The following is a 19,484-nucleotide window of genomic DNA, read 5'->3' as shown; positions in this document are numbered from 1 at the left end:
TTAGAAAGCCTGCAAATTATAAATTTATTCCGAATTTAGAGGAACATAGTGTTTAAAGAGCCTTTCAAATATGATGTACTCGAAAGGTAAAAGCCAAAATAAAAATTTAGGACTGCACCATACTGCTTATAAAATGTGAATGCGTCATTTAAGATTAAAGGTTTAAATACACACAAATTGATTATCTAGATTCATTTTATTCAGAAAAAAGTATCTTATAAATTAATTTAAAAGAAATAGGGAAAATCCAATTTGAAGGTGAATTAAAGGCTGATGTCCTATGAGTAAAAGAATGATGCCAACAAGGTTACTAAAAAACTTGCACCGGCATCTTAAGGTATAACGTATTATTAAGTGCACTTTAATGTAATTTAATTCAATATAATTACATTATGTAAATCAATAAATTCACTTGTATGCCTGTCTTTCAGCCCAATAAAATATGAAGATATGGATCATGGATCAGAAATACCCAACACTTATGCCGATGTAAACTAATAAAATGGATACATTTTGAGATGACTCCTGCTGACTTAAAGCATAATGAAAGTTAGCATCATGAACACATTATTTAATGACATTATCTAGATGTATGACAATGAGATTTATAGATTCAACTACTATGAGTTATGTCATTCTTATGCCTATTCTATATGGTCATTGATTTCTGCCATTTTGTGCCTTCGCCTTCGACTTTTTAGATGCAAAAACACGAAGACTCGAAAAATTGGCCAATTATCGTGTCTTCGACTTTCGCATTTTGAGGCGAAGACACGAAACACGACAAATATAGGGCGCCGATACAAAGATTTCTACCCACCTACACGATTTTTATTTCGCTTAAAATATATCTTGTTTTTGTGTCGGCGCACTCAAAAATCGATGGCTAAGACATAATTAGTTAACATATTTTCCTGTTTTCGTGTCTTCGCCTTCGAGCTTTGAGGGACGACGACACGAAGACACGAAATAGAAGAAATCAGCCTCCATAATTTTTAGGACATTAGTAATCTCGAATGCAAATGGTTATAGGGTTTTTGGCTCATTCTAATTTTTTGAAGATATAACAGAATTATGATATCGTTTTATATTTGGCTTTTAAAATAGGTTCCTGCATGTTTTGTCAAACAATCTTATTGCTCTTTAGTTGCTATGCTGTAACAAATATAAAAAATTAAAAAAATCTGAAAAACTTTACATGTTCTTAGTCTATTTACTCATATTTTACATTAAAGGAGGGTCTGAATTTGTTTGCACTTTCATAAACATACTCAATATATTTAATTCTTTTATCTTTTTATTTATGCTCACAGCAGCAGGTGTTGGTACAGGTGCTGACCCTCTTTGACGGTAATTCCAATACTTTTACTGAGTATGCCTTTATCTCTACCTTCATGGTAAAAGTCTAGATGAGCAACGTATAACTATGAATATGGTAATCGGCTTTACATAGGGAAATTGCAATTATAAGGAACTATTAGTTTTCCAGATCAATGGCAGGAAATTTTGGGTGAATATACCTATCAAAACATATAAATACCAATGTTCTATCATGCAAAACATTCTATTACATTCACAGAACATTTGAGGCAAAGAACGGATCACAACTTGTAAATCTGGTTACTTTGAAATCTCTCATATGCTTTTCAAAAAGTTGTAACGCAAATAGATTCCTCTGACATTGGCCTGAAATAATGAACACATATTTTTTTGTTCGTATTAAACCACATAAGTAGCATTTATTCCGTTTAAATGATTTTCAGTCATATGAATTTGACAACGACAACGCAATCATAGTATTTCGTGTAAAACATTTTACTGCCTTGATCGTTAAAGTTTATCGGCCGTGGAAGTTTGTAAACTTACCTGTATCGGTATAGAGTTCTGTAACAGACAAGGTTTATATATGAGTTTTATGAAAGAAATATAGTATTGGAATTTCATTTGTAATTACAAGGCGTGTTTCTTAGCCCTACTTCTTCAACTTTTATATAAGGTTATGCATTTCAGCATCAAAATGTATGTTTCTGTTAACTTAATGATTTGATGAGTCATATATTAATATAGAACTGTGTGGTGGTTAAACAGCTGGCACATAAAATATGTATAGTATGCAGTCAAATTTAGATCGATAACTTCAGATATGTAATCATGTAATTTGTTTATTTTCATTATTTTTAAAATGTATTTTAAGACGTTCAGTCCCTACCATTATAAATAACTGTATGTTGTCCCCTTTTTATTTTAAAGATATTCATATGTTCAGATAACAGTGACTCTTGTTGTGTATATTTGATGGATATTAGTTTGTTTGTTTGACTGGGCTTTACGTCACACCGACACGGTAGAGGTGATATGGCGACGTTCCAGCTATATTGGTGGAGGAAGACCTCGGTTATCCGTCCGTGCATTATTTCAGGCACGAGTGGGCACCTGAGAAGACCCACTAACGTTCCTTAACCTAGCTGGTTAGCTTCCTCACATGAAAGAGTCCAAAATCCCTGTCGGGATTTTAACCCACAGCTGTGAGTGGCAAGTGTTTTGAAGTCACCGACTTATGGGTATAAATACCTACGTGCATTAACAATAATATTTAATGGTACCTGTGGAGATATTCTATTTATTATACCATCAATAGAATTTTACATGAATACAAAGCGTGATGACTGAGAACTGAATATGTTCCTTGGAGTATATTCTCTTTTGTTTATTGGTCAACCTTACGTATCATTTCTTTGCATGATTATTGTGTATCTTTTTAATTTCTTTTTTTAACCAAAAACTTTATTTTTATGGGAACAATGTTTAATCATTTCGACGTCTGAAGTAAATATTTTGGTTTATAATTAATATTGTTATTTGTTTTTTGATAAATCAATTCAAAATTGTTGTATTATTGAATAATGAGAATGATCTAAGCGTGATCCAATACCGCATGATTGAAACATCAATATCAAGCCATGCTGTTTATCTTTTATTTCATATGTCTTACGTAAGTTTTGTTTTTTAATGTTCATGAACTAATGTTTATAATAATTGATTTAAGATGCAAATATTAAATCAAATGCCTCAATTGTTAGATGTATTCATTTGCCATAAAAAGTATTATGACATACGTAAACAAAATAATATACTTACCATACGTTGCAAGAGTTGCATTATTTTAAGCTGACATGATAGCGCCTGCTGTGGAATTTTATATAAAAGTATAAAATATAAAGCATGTTTTTCATTGCATTTATATAATATAGTTTATGCCACAATGAACCTTGAAATATTTGTGAATTCAATTTTAAGTGCTTATGATTTCACTTATGTGGTAATTGATAATCGGTAACATAGTTTTGCGAAAGAAAAAAATAAATAAGACAGCTAAGATTAATACGTGATATAGAACTATTATCAAGATTAATTTGCTTTTCATATTTGATATTCATTTTATCGGTTTTTTGTATTCTTGTTTCAACAGCACGAATCTGATGAGCTTTATTCTTTTAACAGTTTTAGGACATTCAGCAAGGCTTTTATTTGCACTTTATTTTAGTTTGATAGTCTATTTCAACGCAAGTTATAAGCAATTAAGTGCGTTATCATAACAGAAACGCACTAATCAGTCTTTGTTTTATTTTACTGCGACGTCGATTGTTTTGTTACTTCACGTGAATTGTTTTCTACCATGTTCGTGGCGTTGCTAAATATATTGAATGAAATAAAGTAACATGGTGTTCGTTAGTAGAAGATCGGGGAAAAACAACAAAAATCTATTCCTTAAGGACCTTTCATTATTGTCCAAGTGAGATCTGCCGGACGTCAGAGGAAGTAACTGTGAGAAGAGGTGAAGCAAGTCCCAAGAGGTGCTGCAATTCTCCAAGGGTGAAGCAAGACCCCATAAGCGCAGCAAATTGAAAAGCGCAGCAAGTCCAGAAGCGCAGCAAATACTGGAGCGCAGCAAGTCCAAAGTGCAAGAAAAGCATTAGGCCCTCTGTCAAGCAATTCCCTTTCGGTAATAAGACAAAGTCACCTTTAGTAGTGGACCCACACAGACTAACGTCTGACAACAACTGCGCAAACTTAGTTTACAAATAATTATTATTCTGCTATTTTAGTAAGGTTTTATCCGTTTATCAATGATTCGTATAATATTTTAAAAATCTCAGTTTATCTCATAGCTAAACTTTCATTGTATATTAATGTATAATACTGTGTGAGCATGGGCCCAAGACGAAACCTTTAAAAATCAGTAGGTTATAGGTTGTAAAAAGCTACCCACATGATTTCTATTTATAAACAGGAAGTTAATATGCGCAATGGAGCATTTGAGATATTTCAGAATTTATGTAACATTTTTACCAGTTTTAGGTATGTTTTCTAATTTATTTTTCATATTTGTTAAACACATAAGGAATGTACGGATTTTTTAATCCGGTTAGTGAGAATTTTTTCAATATCCTTTCAACGGCCGTAGTGTAAAAAACGTAACCGTGTTTGTGTCACAAATTGGCTTCTGCACAGTCCATGGTAATGTTCCTAATTTGAACTCGGCCTCAATGGTATATCAAAGGATGTAACGTGTTCGAACTCAACAGTTATGACCATTTCAAAACTGTTTTTGCTTCGTTCGAATTGGACGAATTTTGGAAACAGAAGATACACATGTTTCTGAGCATGTAGGTGTGGCGTGTAATTTTTCCTGCTTAAATATTATATTTTTTCGAAGATTTAATATATTCACGTTAGGATAGAGAAACAATGTTTTGCATATAACAGACACCTGTACCAGGCGCCTACTTCTGACGTAACTTTATGAAACTTATGCTCCGAAGAGCCATTGAGCCATACTTCAATTGATTCCCCCCATTCTTTTATTGTATATATTATTATTCGAGAAAGAGGTTCAATAACAGTGGTATAATATGATTGAAAGAATGAAATCAGAGAAAGATTATTTTAACATTTTTTAATGAATTGAATTCCTCACTTACGTATTTTTCACAGACAAAAGTGACGCATAAAAAGATAAATATTTGATAATTGAAAATCATAGACAGCTTGCTTCTATGCCCCTTTTAAAGAATCTAAAAGCTTAAAATCGCAATGCTGCAGAAGGTGCGAGCATGTACTTATAATCAATAGAGCACAATGTCATGTGCTTTGCGCAAGTCACTGAATGGAGATTCAAATACGTAGTAAGCCCGTCAACGAAAAGAACAATAACGTTTCTTTACACTCCGAGAGTCAACATCTGGAATACAAATGCCCTAAACCCACGTATAAAACACTCCAGAGTCCATCCAGCCGTTTTCACTTCTCTCTAAATCAGCTTCAGAGAATTTTTCAAGAGCATTTTGATGAAAGTTTCGACCTGAAAAAAAACTTTCATCGGATGAATATAATGCCAAGTTGTACTCATGCAAGCTAACATAGTGATTTGCGTTTTTCTTTCGGACGACGTAAAGTTAAACATAGTTGTAGAACCCTTTTGTGCTAGGACCTTGCCTGACCGAGGACATAATGGAAAAAAAACAAACCCAGATTAGTCTGCATTGTATAGCCTAGAAGGGTTATTTAACAGAGTAGGTTCCTTTTCCTAGTCAGAAATATACACCCTATACCCAGTTAGCAATTTTTGAACCTTTGACAGAGATATTACGGCCAAGTACTTTCCAAATGGCTGCAATTTCAGAATGTCGTTATACAAATGCATACCACCAATGTTACGTGGTCTGTTATCGGTAAAGGTATTTTTGCGACCATTATCTTTTTAACCATGTCCAGAAATTCATTTCTGGTTGGTCCAAAGCCAAAACGAGCCAGTCAACTCAGCTGCAGTAAGTATAATTTCGAAGAGGGGGCCAACGTAGTGCTATTGACAAAATCGATCGAGGAACTTCATAAGATTTTGTTGCTCGCCAAAGAGACAATGAAATCGACTGGGCTTCCACATCAGCGTTGTTCATGGCAATCTAATAGTAGGTTCTCTTACTTTTTCCACTTTGGCGACTCATATCTAAACTGAATATAAATTAAAATGCAATGTAGCAAGCACATCATATTCAATTAAATATTCAATATTTATTTATTAATCTACTTATTGATTCATTTTTTATTCATTATTTTATTTCTACCTATAAATTATATTTTCTTTTATTCAAACAATTGATTTACATGTATACTATTTCTCTGTTCATTCATTCATGTATTCATTCATTCATGTATTCATGTATTCATTCATTCATTCAATAATAACTGATCGATTCGCGCATTTCAATTCTGATTTATTAATGTTTTTGAATATACCTGAATATTTAAATCTTCATTTGCCATGTATCAGACACGACGTTTGTAAATAATGAAGACATGCAAACGCTTTATTTAAGCTACCAAGTGACCATCATGGTCCTAAAATGGTCGGTGGGGAAAACTGTTTATCTTAAAAGGCTTTCTAAAAAGTATATTTTCCTTACAAATAAAACGAACTAGAATGTCATAATCATGTAAATCTTACCTGCTCAATGTTCAGTGATGCGCTATGTTAGTAAAAATATGTCAGAATAGAATACATTTATTGGCTCGTTGCAAACTACCCGCTTTTGGCTGGAAAGTTTATATTTCACGATGTTAAACAGGAAATAAGAGACACCGTCCGAATAGACACGATAACATATAAGGCCCGAACACGCTCTACATTCATAATTGTTTATGTTTCAATTTCGGTTTCATGTTACTGAATCAGGTTAATTAAGATATTATTTCAAACACATGGGAGTCAAAATTTATTAGATTTCAACGCTTGGTTTAACGTATTTAAAAGCAAGAAAATTAAAACGTATTTAAATAGATGCATCAGGAAACACTGATACTAATGATGGTCGGATGCACTGTATAGCATTTTCAATGACATTTGTACCTGCAAACAATTTATTTGGAACATACATACTAGCCAGGCATATTACATGTGTTTTTTCATTTTATTTTACTTTATTTATCTTTAAAGGTAATTTTCATACATATGTATTTAAGCATAACACTCATATCAGCGGTATATTTTATCATATGATATTCCAGAATTACAGCAAATTGTCTACTTGTGTGTGAAGTTATTGTTGTAAGCGTATCACATCATTTTTTCATTAAACAATCTATATTTGCCTTATTACCGATAGCACTTCAATTTGATTTGTTTGGAAAAAATAAGGATCATTTGTGTAGAATTATAATGTGTTTTATTTGTCAGGTTTGGTAGAGAATTCTTTCATAGTCTACAACTGAATATTTGCATTGGCAGTTTTCAAATTTGATTTCTATTCATTCTGTTTTAAATAGTTAAAACTGATAGTGAACCAAAATGTGATTCTTTTTCTTGCACGTTCTATTAACTATACTTTAATTTTATACATAATTACCAATGTTCTAAACATTAAAGATCCTGTAACACATTTTTTATGGTTTTGTATCATAAATATAATGCTCAAATTACGAATTATCAATTTTGTAAGTTCCAAAAACCATTATTTATAAAGACATTACCGAATTTAACATTTCATGCAAATAAAGGGAAGTAATGAACATTATTTTCTATCAAGTCTAGGTCAAATTTTTCAATAAGAAATGAATGCATATATTTTAATGATTACATATAATATGTACAAATATGTGCAGTACATATTTTACAAATTCTTTGATATTTGAAAATTGTTTTATATGCATAATTATATACATAAATATTATTAAGTGTGGTATTCATTCTCAATTACAACATACATGATCTTTAAAAGATCCAAGGGTATCGCATTAACTTTTTTTCGTTGTTAGTTGTCTAATGTCACGAAAACACAATTTTGACCAATTGGATAATTATCCTGTTAAATTCTTTGTGAGCACGGGTCCATGACAAAACTTTGTGAATCGACAGGTAGTAACTGAATGATTTCATGTAATCAGATAGACCCTAAACGACCTATGCTTCTTATTAACTATATACTATTTATGGTTCTATTTTATTTCGTTTAACGTATATCTACACTGCACACTGTTGAAGGATATACATTTGAATACGTTTTTTTTAGTCAAACAGGAAGTAAATATTCATAATGAAGTGCTTAAAGTATTCCAGTATCATTGTAATAATTTTACAAAACTTAGGTATGATTTCTTTACTTATTATTTCTTATTTGTTTTACAATGATTTACAAAGTAATAATTATTGATATACATGTTATAATCATGGTATTTCACTTAAAATATGTGAATTGAAACCCGGGTTATTTTTTTAATTGTCCCTGAAGTACAGACCTGTTTTGATTTAATGAACTGAAGATACGTACGATTGATTGTTTAAAATGTTGAGATAAAAATATGCGAGTAAAACATTGAAATAGTTATTGGGGATTTAGGCAAATTGCTAGTTTGTCATTGTTATTTTAAATGACAAATATTTTGATCTTTTACATTTCTTAAATCTTTTGACTTTATAGGACTATCTAGCACCTCGTCAAATATAGGTTTGACAACTGTCTGTTCGCCAAATATAATTCAGTATTTTACTCAACGATGTATAATCTTATAATATCAGTGATTTCTATTGTTTCATTGGTGATTTCGTTTGAAACAATTGTATTTCAAACAGATCTATGGTATAACATAATAAAATGACCATCAATTGATATATAAATGATTCTTTTATTTGGTAAGTAGTACTAACTACATGAAATCCTGTACTTTTTAAATCAATTTATTTTTTATGTATTACACAATGTGTCGCTGGATTTTGAAACCTTATGTTGGTCAAACTGAGACTGAGGGCTTAAGTACCATTTTCTCATATAACATATTCATTAGGACACACCCTATGATTATTAATCAATAATCATAGGGCTTACAATGACAATATGACATAAAGATGACAAGCAAGCGTTTTCTGAACACGAAGGTGATGTGCTAATGTGATCATATATTAATAAAATTGTTACAGCAAATTTCCATAAACCGAGGAACTAAATTTTTTGCCGCGCTTGAATATGATTATCGGTAAAAGCTATAGTCGGACAGCTGAATACACTTATAGATATGTCATTTCTTAGACTGAAACTCATTAAACTAACAGTTAAAAAATAAATAAACGTAGATGATGACACTTGAAACATAAATATAAAGAAAAAGTAAATATGAAACTTACCTATAAACATATATTGAAAACCGTATGTTTGTACTAGTATCAGTCCGATTTGAGTGAAAAGCGTTGCAACGCTATTCAATTTTGGGTAATATTTCACAAGTAGAATAATTGTTCGGGAAAAACGAAGAGAGCTAATGATCTGAAATTTTGCATATTTGTTGTTGGTATAAATCTTAATCAAATGAATTAATAATCTCGAAAATAATTATTTCTAGTCCAACATTTCAGAAAAACCCTCAGTGGAGTCTCCTTCAGTACAGATAAATTGAACAAATAAAAACTATTTTATTTGTAATTCCCGATTAGTGACTTGCAGTCCCTGCAATCATTAATTATCTAATTCTAATTAATCGGTACAAGTAAAGTCTGAGGTAAATGTACCGTCTACGAAACAAAATTATTTATGCTGAAAAATTGTCTTATAATTAAAAGTCATCATTTGTATATTTGCAGTTACTGGCATAGATTTCACTATTTCTCAGGATAAAGTTTTACTAGGTAGTACAGGAACAATAACTATGAAATGTGATGTCACTGAAACAGATGTTGATACTATTTACCTCATACAGATAAGAAGACTTAGATCAACTACACTTTCTGGATCAGAACCAAATGATTGGTTGAGATTAGCATTAATGGAATTAGGTAAAAATGAAAGTCCTACGTTAACAGATAATATTGCAGCTGTAGCAGCTAGTTAAGCTTATGATGCTGGTGGATCATGGGATTCTGCAACACCTGCTAACACATATCTTACATTGTCTATGAACATAGAGAAGTTAGTTAGATATTATAGATGTGAATTGACTTATAAAAGTTCAACAGGTTCAATTACATCAGCTGTTAGGAATTCAACTTTCTCAGCATATGGTAAGTACATGTATTATGTGATTTTAAAAATGCATGGAAACCTGTCCATATTTGAGACAGGTTGGAAACATTTTCATTTCATTTCATAAAACTTTGTTTGAATAGGTGGTTAGATAAAAATAAAAAATATTTCAATACATATCAAGAGATGGGTTGCACAAGAAAATTGAATAACCATAAGATAATGTAACTTTGTAATACAATTCATCAATACAACTAACTTGACAAAATGTGTTTGAAAGTGACTGAAATTTTAGTTTGCGATGATGCTAGAGCTTATAGATGTGAATCGTCGTATAAAAATTCCACACGAGGAGGTGTTGCTGAAACTAAAAACACAGCTTACGGTTAATTCATACATATCGTTTAATATGAAAAAGGCAAAGCAGCGTTGAAACTAGCTCTTTGGAATTTATAATGCATAGCTCTATAATAATATATAGTATGTATTAATTAAATCCCCGGCGTTTGCGTAATTTCAACTGCAATTTACTATACACTTTTGCACGATATCTGTCGCATGTTTCACACACTATTTGTCACTTTCGAAATTCATGTTATATTTGATATTGGAATTTAATTATGTAGTCGCAGAACAAAAATTCACTTGAAAGTAAGGGATCCTAATTGATGATTTCATTTCGGGAAAAATATTTCGTGAAACAGGATCATATCGGGAGTTGATATTGACTCAGCGTCTAATTTCATCTATTCTGTTTGAATGAAAAAGTTGCGTAAAAAGGTAATTATTTTGACTGTAATTTATTGAAATATTGTGAATTATACTGGAATCTGTCAAATTTTATGTATTTTACGATCTTATTTATGAAACAATTGTGTACGCGCTAAGAGTTCCAATCCAGGAAAAGTACTTTTGCAAAACTTCGTATTAGAATGAAAACACGGTGCATATCCATTTCGGTACCCTCTTTGCGAAATCTGATGAAACGGTACCCTCTTTGAACATGCACAGGTCATTCTCTGCTAAAAACAAACCAGCGATGGATACCAATCCAGTAAAATTTCATTGTAATAAGGAAAGGAGGTATGTCATGTAGAAAAGATGTATACCACGGAACACTATATAGGTACCATCAAAGCACGGCATATGCTTTTGTGTACGTTAATCGCTAAATAAGTAATATTTACATAAAAGAAAGAAATATTACATATTCATACTTAACGATTAACGCAAATAAAATCATATGTCGTGCTTTGAGGGTACCTATGTGTTCAAAAAATGAGGGTACATGTGATATAAAAAATTAAATGAAGAGAGGTAGCCCGTGCCGCTGCAAAACCGAAAGTAGGGTGTTTTTATGAATTTTACATTTATTTTTGACAATATACTGCCATTTGTCCGAAGATGATATGTATATGAACATATTAAATATGTATGATGCATATATAAACAAGCCACAGGTTCATTTCAGCCCGAAAAATATGTCGAGGTGATGTGCGAGGCAAGACTTGTCGATTTTTTGTAGCTTATTGTGAAGTTGCAGTACATGAAAATCGGGCACATGACATAAATAAAACATTCTAGTGTACCGTGGTATACATGTTTTTTCGTATCATACCTCCTTTCCTTATTACAATAAAATTTTACTGGATTGGTATCCATCGCTGGTTTGTTTTTAGCAGAGAATGACCTGTGCATGTTCAAAGAGGGTACCGTTTCAGCAGATTTCGCAAAGAGGGTACTAATATGGATATGCACCGTGGAAAATGTGTTCCAAATATTAATTTAGGCGTGAACCACAATGAGACAGAGAACAAGATCGTACGGATTCTTTGAATGAGCTTTAAAAACATATTAAAAAAATTTGATGACATTTTGACTTACTTGACCTTGATCGCCCAGGTCAAGTTAATAAAAGCTTCAGTGTGTCTATATAAATTTGGACCGTACGCACAGTTTTAGAGTTAAACTTACTTTGATATCAGCTGACCCAGATTTTGACGAAGAAACCTACTTTTGAACTATGATTAATATCTGCTGACCTTGATAATTTGACGAGGTGACCTACTTTTTCCCGTTGACGTACAGCTATAAAAGTTTGACCTTCTGCACAGTTTTAGATATAAAATTGAACTTTGATATCAGCTGACCTAGAATTGTACGAGGTTACTTACTTGTGAACTTTGATATCACCTGACCCAGATCATTTCACGAAGTGACATACGTTCTTGTCCTTTGATGTACAGCTATTGACTTTGGATCATGTGTACAGTTTTAGATGTAAAATTGAATTTTAATATCAGCTGACATATATTTTGATGAAGTGACCTTCTTTCTGGTCCGTTGATATACAACTATGAAATTTAGACACAGTTTTAGATGTAAAATTAAAATTTGATATCAGCTGGCCTAGATTTTGTCAAACTGACATTCTGTTTGGTCCTTTGATGCACAGCTATGAGATTTGTAGCATGTGCACAGTTTTAGATGTAAATTTGAAGTTTGAATTCAGCTGACCTAAATTTTGATGAGGTGACCTACTGTTATGATTTCCTTTGATCAAAAGCTATGTAAAATGAACCATGTGCACAGTTTCACATGTAAAACTGAACATTGAAAATTATGGAAATTATTCATATTTGAAAAAAAGCAAGTGTGACTAGACCTATTTATTAAAATTGAAGAAAGGAAAAAACTAAATTATTTTTTTACTATATCTTTTTAAATATTTGTTTAAACCATTTATGTGTTTGCTTTTAGAGAAAGTAAACAGTCGAGCATTGCCCCCACCAGGCGAGGTTACGGCTATTTATATTTTTTCACCTGACATTAACTTTTAAATGATACACATGCTGTATTTTCATAAATCTTAAGAAGGGTCTTTTATGTTTTTCTCGAATCGATTTGACTCTAAAATAATTTAATTTAGTTTACTTTGAAAACATTTAAGGCTAACTGTTTAATGAGATGAAAACTGGGTACATGATGACTGACGAACATAGGACTAAAACATTGCACAGTGACATAAAACAACTACATGTAGTATATCGGATGAATCGGTTTCAATCGCTTTGTTGTTGTTTTAAAAGATATATTAATGTTGGAGTAAAGTGATATTGTATGTTGGATATAAAATCTATTTAGTGTTTCCTTATTGAAGATTTATTCCGCACAAGGGCTAGCTAGGGACGTCGAGATTGCCATCGTTTTCGGAGCGAAATGGTAATTCTGTCGGTGGATGTAGTTAAAACATATAACATTAAACTACAAATGGGTCATCATCAGTGCAAGTTTAATAAAGTTCATCAACAATATGTACGTTAATGTAAACCATATAAAGAGAAACACTTCAAAATATCGTTTTCATGAGGTATCAATAGTTTACATAGGGATATATGTACGTCACTTCCGCTTTGAGAAACCACGTGCATAACAATTAACAACCCTTTCATCTGTGTGATTTCATACTTAGTAAGGGTTATACTAAGGTAATTACTGGTAATTGGTAATTTAACGCGTACATTATGAAAATAATCTTTCTTAATTTTGTACTATAAGGTCAAATATCAAAATTTGTACATGAATATGTTGGCCATTGACCTTTAACTTGTTTAACATAGATTTTCGAAGTATTAGAAGTATTATCTCTTTTGTGAATTGAGTAAATGGTAAAAACTTTGTTAGTTTTTTCTCATGACATCTTAAAAATATTAGAATTTGAAATGTAAATAAAATTTTTAAGCATTTGAAATTTTAGCATTGTTTTATCTGAAGTGTCTAAAGCAATGTTTCAATTAAACACACGTATTGTAACATGTATCTGTAAAGGAATAACACAGACATCATCATTTGATATATTAATTTCGTGTCATCTTTCACAATGCAGCGCGTACACAAATTTGGAATAAGTACGGCTTTATATATAGATCTAATCATCTTTTAATAAATAATAATAATATATTGATAATAAATATGAGTTTATTTAATTTTCTCTAGTTCTCTATTGTTTTAAAATTAACATTTATGTTGGAAGATCGGTTTTGGTAAATATTCCAGTAAAACCCCAAGTGACATCATTAATAACAAGGAAGAATGGTTTTATAGTAGAAGGAACGTCACCATCAAACATGGCCACAACTGAGGTAGGAGATGAGTTGGAACTGACATGTACTGCTAATATAGGAAGCTTTTCAACAACCATTATTCGCTGGCATAGAACTTCTGAAACTTCACCTAGCGATGAACTTATTGGCTATCAACCGCCACAAGGTACCTTTGATGAGGGCACAGCAACCAGTGACAAACATTGTGGATATACTAGAGTTGCTTCAATCAGATACAACGTGACAACAGTCGATGCTTACAGGGATAACAATTTGGCATTCGAATGTTACGTTAGAGTTAGTGGAGATCCATATGGAAAATCTTACACATCTGAAAACAATCCGAGATTCTACACTTATGTCAGTAAGTGATCTATATTAGATCTAAATAGTATAGCTATTTATGTACATATATTATTTTTCATTCTTTTCAGTTGATATAATTTAGATATTAAAGACAGTTTAAAATTGGTAACCATGATTTAGTTGAACAGTCCCAATAATGTCAAAAACCTTGTGGGACGTAGAAACATTTTCCCAAAAATAAATGGATAGTTTCTTACCCGAATTTAAGATTTTTGGATGTAAAACTGTTCATTGATTCAGGGCGTTATTTATGACCAACGGGCAATATTTTCCTTAACAAGTTTCTTTTAAAAAATAAATCGATTAACATAGACATTGATTGGTAGTACTTTGTCAACTAAAAAATGATATTTCAATGAAAAAGACAACCTGTAGAAAATATTTTTTCAATATTAGCATAGTTTTAATGATACAAGATCATAATGCCGCTCTTGTTAAAATCTTTGATGATAACTAGGAAAGCAGTACACACAAACCTATTTGTTGAATTTTAGATCTTTTTTCTGCATGTTAGTTGTGTTTTTTACGCTTCGTTTGTTTTCATTACAGCTATTACAGCTAAGCAAGACAATGGAAACACAAGTTCTAAAATTGGTAAAATTTTAGTTCATATATTATGTTTCTGAGTGTTTGAATGTGTACAAAAGTCAGGTTGATAGTCTAGGATGTATTGGTATCAACCGATGTTAAATACAAAGTTATGTCTTTCTTTTGTTTTAGAAATATAAGATAAGATGTTGTGAAACAAAATTAATACAAGACTTACAGGAAATTAGAAGTAGTACCGATTTTGAATTACTATTTCTTTTAACTATTTAACTTTATGTATAGTAAATGAATTATTCTATGAATATTAATCGGGATTTTCAAGCTATTGTCACCAATAACGTCTTTAAGTAATGATATTTAATACAACTTGTTAAGCAAGTATTAGCAACCTTTAACAGCGTTGATTCTAGAAGCAATGATATCAAAAAAAATTTTGGCTCAAACGTCTGGCTTTGAAAGGTGAAATAAGGTTGCATAGAAAATATGTTTACGTTCATATTTAAGATGAGAATCCTTTCATTGCAGGTACTGGCGTTTCTTCGGCTGCTTTAGTGGGGGCTGTGGTTTCCGCATTAGTTGTTGGTATTCTTTTAGGACTGGTTTTAACAAAGTGTTATCAACGTTTTATAAGAACAGGTAGTCCGTTAGATTTATTGTGATATATGACTGACATTTCACTTGTTAAAACTTTGTTGATATTTTGTAGTAAATAATTGATTTTGTTTGAGCAAGGATTCATATTTTCGAAACTAAATAAATTATGTATTAATCGTCTTAATCTATGACGAATGTCTCTTATAAAAAGTAACATAATGTAAGACCTGTTTCATTCGTCAAAATGACAGTTCAAATTGCTCATCAGAAGTCGCTTGTCTTCAAAACTTTATACTGTGAATACACCTACATTCATCAGGTGTATAAAAGTTTATTTTTTATGTATGTAAATAAAATATAGGAGACAGGACGAATTATCAGCCTCAACAAATTGAGTTTCAAGAAACAGAGATAAGTAATGTGGCCCTGCCAGCGTAAGTTATTCTTTATAATTAAGAAATTCAAGACTTTTCTTAACCCCTGTACATTTTGTATTTGACAAAGTTAATGTTAGCTTTTATATCGACAGTTGCAGTATATTAATTGTAAACATATTCAAACGACTATTTTAGTTTCGTATGAATGTACAAGGTAAACGATGAAACATTTTATAAACATAAATGCATAAATAATAATGATTCGTTTATTTCTGAGTAAATTTTAAAAAATATATCTCAAAGTGAGAACTAATGTGACAGCTCCAAAGTAAAATTATGTCTACAATTATGTAATAATTACGATATTCATTCAAAGTTACATTTAAGCGCTGTCAATTAAAAGCAATCTACATTTAGTGCGTATAATGCCAGGAACTATCAATTTTATATATTCAATTTGATATACTGACTATAACACTGCTTGCTCTTTTTAATTAAATGCTTATAGGAATGCGTATGAACAACTTCAAAACAGAACAAATACGGAGGGAAGAATCACCTACGACTCACTAAATGGTATTGCATTTCTTTTTAAAACTGAATATATCAGACAAGGCATATATCAAGGCAACTATTTTATGGCATAAAAACTACAACTGTCATGTTTAAAAAATCCATGACTATTACAATAGACAACTTGACAGTGTAAATAGGTTTACTTTGAAAGAAGCCCAATTGAAACATGCTCCTTAAATATTAACATTAAAAACAACTTTTGTCTGAACTATATCTTTTAAACAGAAGCAATTTTGATATAAATACCTTATCATGCCGAGTAAACTACCACTGCTAACTACCTGCAGTGCAGAATTAATTTATGTAAACAACAGCTGGGTTAAGGTTAATTGGGGTTAGGTGATTTAAACCTCTCGTTCTACCTTATTATTATTATTTGATATTTAAACCTATACATTTTTTAAAAGAAGATTAAAATATCTACGTAATGATATAAAAATATTTTATTTCATTGAGTTTGAGTTTATAAATTGCTTACAATTATCATAAGAAATGTAAAAATGTACCAAAATTATCAAGCAAATTATATACTAAATCCTCAATATATTCCTGCTCATTTTCTGACTGATCAAAATAATTATCAGTGTCAGTAGAACTAGAACTACTTCTGCCATTTTTCTGAACTTTTTACAAATGAATAAAACTGAAAACATTTGCACCATCCTGGATTATTTATGTTTAACTTGACCCTAGATTATAGAAACATTTAAGATAATTTCTCCTGCAGTTATTATTTCTTATCAGTATGACAGTGCTGATTAGTGTATTCCCCGTTGTGTATTTGATTACTAACAAATCCGTGATATCTCGGTGTTGGCAGCTGTGGTAAGGACATAAAATCCGGGATATGTCGGTGTTGGCATGATAAGGGTTATATAAATTATAATCAATATTAAATTAAGAATATACATATCTGTATAATTATTAAAAATATAGCAATGTTGATTGTATTTCTACGGAAGGCCCTCGTACCTACTTGCAAAGCATTTGAACAGAAACAATACATTAATTGACCATAATATTAGACAAAAAAGTAATTTATTTCTCTATTTACATGCTAATATAAAATTGATATAAGTATGCTGAGACTGCACTGAGATCAGAAGTAATTTTTGTTAATTGACGTAAATAGTTTTATGCCGCAAACATATTGTGTAATATTGATATATTTGATGAATTGTTTCAGTGAGTTCCAGTGAATCACCAATAAGGTAATTAGAAAGCCTACAAATTGCAAATTTATTCCAAATTTAGAGGAACATAGTGTTTAAAAAGCCTTTCACACATGATAATGTACTCGAAAGGTAAAAACCAAAATAAAAGTTTAGGACTGCACCATACTGCTAATAAAATGTGAATGCGTCATTAAAGATTAAAGGTTTCAATACACACAAATTGATTATTAGATTCATTTTATTCAGAAAAAAAGATGTCCTATGAGTAAAAGAATGGTGCAACAAGGCTAAAAAAAACTTTCACCGGCATCTTAAGGTATAACGTATTATTAAGTGCACTTTAATGTAATTTAATTCAATATAATTACATTATGTAAATCAATGAATTCACATGTATGCCTGTCTTTCAGCCCAATAGAATATGAAGATATGGATCATGGATCAGAAATACCCCACACTTATGCCGATGTAAACTGAACATATGGATACATTTTGAGATGACTCCTGCTGACTTAAAGCATAATGAAAGTTAACATCATGAACACATTATTTAATGACATTATCTAGATGTATGAAAATGAGATTTTTAAATTCAACAACTATGAGTTATGTCATTCTTATGCCTATTCTATATGGTGGTTGATTTCTGCCATTTTGTGCCTTCGACTTTTTACATGCAAAAACACGAAGAATCGATAAATTGCCCAATTATCGTGTCTTCGACTTCCGCATTTTGAGGCGAAGACACGAAAATACGACAAATATAGGGCGCCGATACAAAGATTTCTACCCGCCAACACGATTTTTATTTCGCTTAAAATATATCTTTTTTTTTGTGTCGGCGCACTCAAAAGTCGATGGCTAAGACATAATTAGTTAACATATTTTCCTGTTTTCGTGTCTTCGCCTTCGAGTTTTGAGGGACGACGACACGAAGACACGAAATAGAAGAAATCAGCCTCCATAATTTTTAGGACATTAGTAATCTCGAATGCAAATGGTTATAGGGTTTTTGGCTCATTCTAATGTTTTGAAGATATAACAGAACTATGATATCGTTTTATATTTGACTTTTCAAAAAGGTTCCTGCATGTTTTGTCAAACAATCTTATAGCACTTTAGTTGCTATTCTGTAACAAATATAAAAAGTTAAAAAAATCTGAAAAACTTTACATGTTCTTAGTCTATTTACGCATATTTTACATTAAAGGAGGGTCTGAATTATTTGTTTGCACTTTCATAAACATACTCAATAAATTTAATTCTTTCATCTTTTATTTATGCTCACAACAGCAGGTGTTGGTACAGGTGCTGACCCTCTTTGACGGTAATTCCAATTATTTTACTGAGTATGCCTTTATCTCTACCTTCATGGTAAAAGTCTAGATGAGCCACGTATAACTATGAATATGGTAATCTGCTTTACATAGGGAAATTGCAATTATAAGGAACTATTAGTTATCCAGATCAATGACAGGAAATAATTTTGGGTGAATATATCTATCAAAACATATAAAATACCAATGTCCCATCATGCAAAACATTCTATTACATTCACAGAACATTTGAAGGCAAAGAACGGATCACAACTTGTACATCTGGTTACTTTGAAATCTCTCATATGCTTTTGAAAATGTTGTAACGCAAATAGATTCCTCTGACATTGGCCTGAAATAATGTACACATGTTTTTTGTTCGTATTAAACCACATTAGTAGCATTTATTCCGTTTAATTGA

The 19,484-nt window shown here is 31.3% G+C and overlaps 1 protein-coding gene across 7 annotated transcripts in view; it reads left to right on the top strand.

The window, feature by feature from the left end:
* LOC132739958 (uncharacterized) overlaps window positions 1–19,484 on the top strand; it is a 56,606-nt gene that overhangs the window by 12,841 nt on the left and 24,281 nt on the right. Inside the window, exons 4-9 of one of the 7 annotated variants that reach the window (XM_060727806.1) lie at window positions 15,026–15,070; window positions 15,551–15,661; window positions 15,981–16,053; window positions 16,505–16,572; window positions 17,759–17,783; window positions 18,158–18,346. The exons of 2 other annotated variants lie outside the window; for them this stretch is intronic. In XM_060727806.1, coding sequence (XP_060583789.1) covers window positions 15,026–15,070; window positions 15,551–15,661; window positions 15,981–16,053; window positions 16,505–16,572; window positions 17,759–17,783; window positions 18,158–18,224 — 389 coding nt within the window. In that variant the 3' untranslated portion in view covers window positions 18,225–18,346. Of the gene's footprint in view, window positions 1–15,025; window positions 15,071–15,550; window positions 15,662–15,980; window positions 16,054–16,504; window positions 16,573–17,758; window positions 17,784–18,157; window positions 18,347–19,484 lie in introns of those variants that run through there. 4 more of the 7 variants (XM_060727807.1, XM_060727810.1, XM_060727811.1 and 1 more) reach the window with 4 other exon arrangements.

Source organism: Ruditapes philippinarum, unplaced genomic scaffold (genome assembly GCF_026571515.1).
Source record: "Ruditapes philippinarum isolate M1 unplaced genomic scaffold, ASM2657151v2 ctg4842_1_1_1_1, whole genome shotgun sequence".
Classification (NCBI taxonomy): Eukaryota; Metazoa; Mollusca; class Bivalvia; order Venerida; family Veneridae; genus Ruditapes; species Ruditapes philippinarum.
This window is presented reverse-complemented; position numbering and strand designations above follow the sequence as displayed.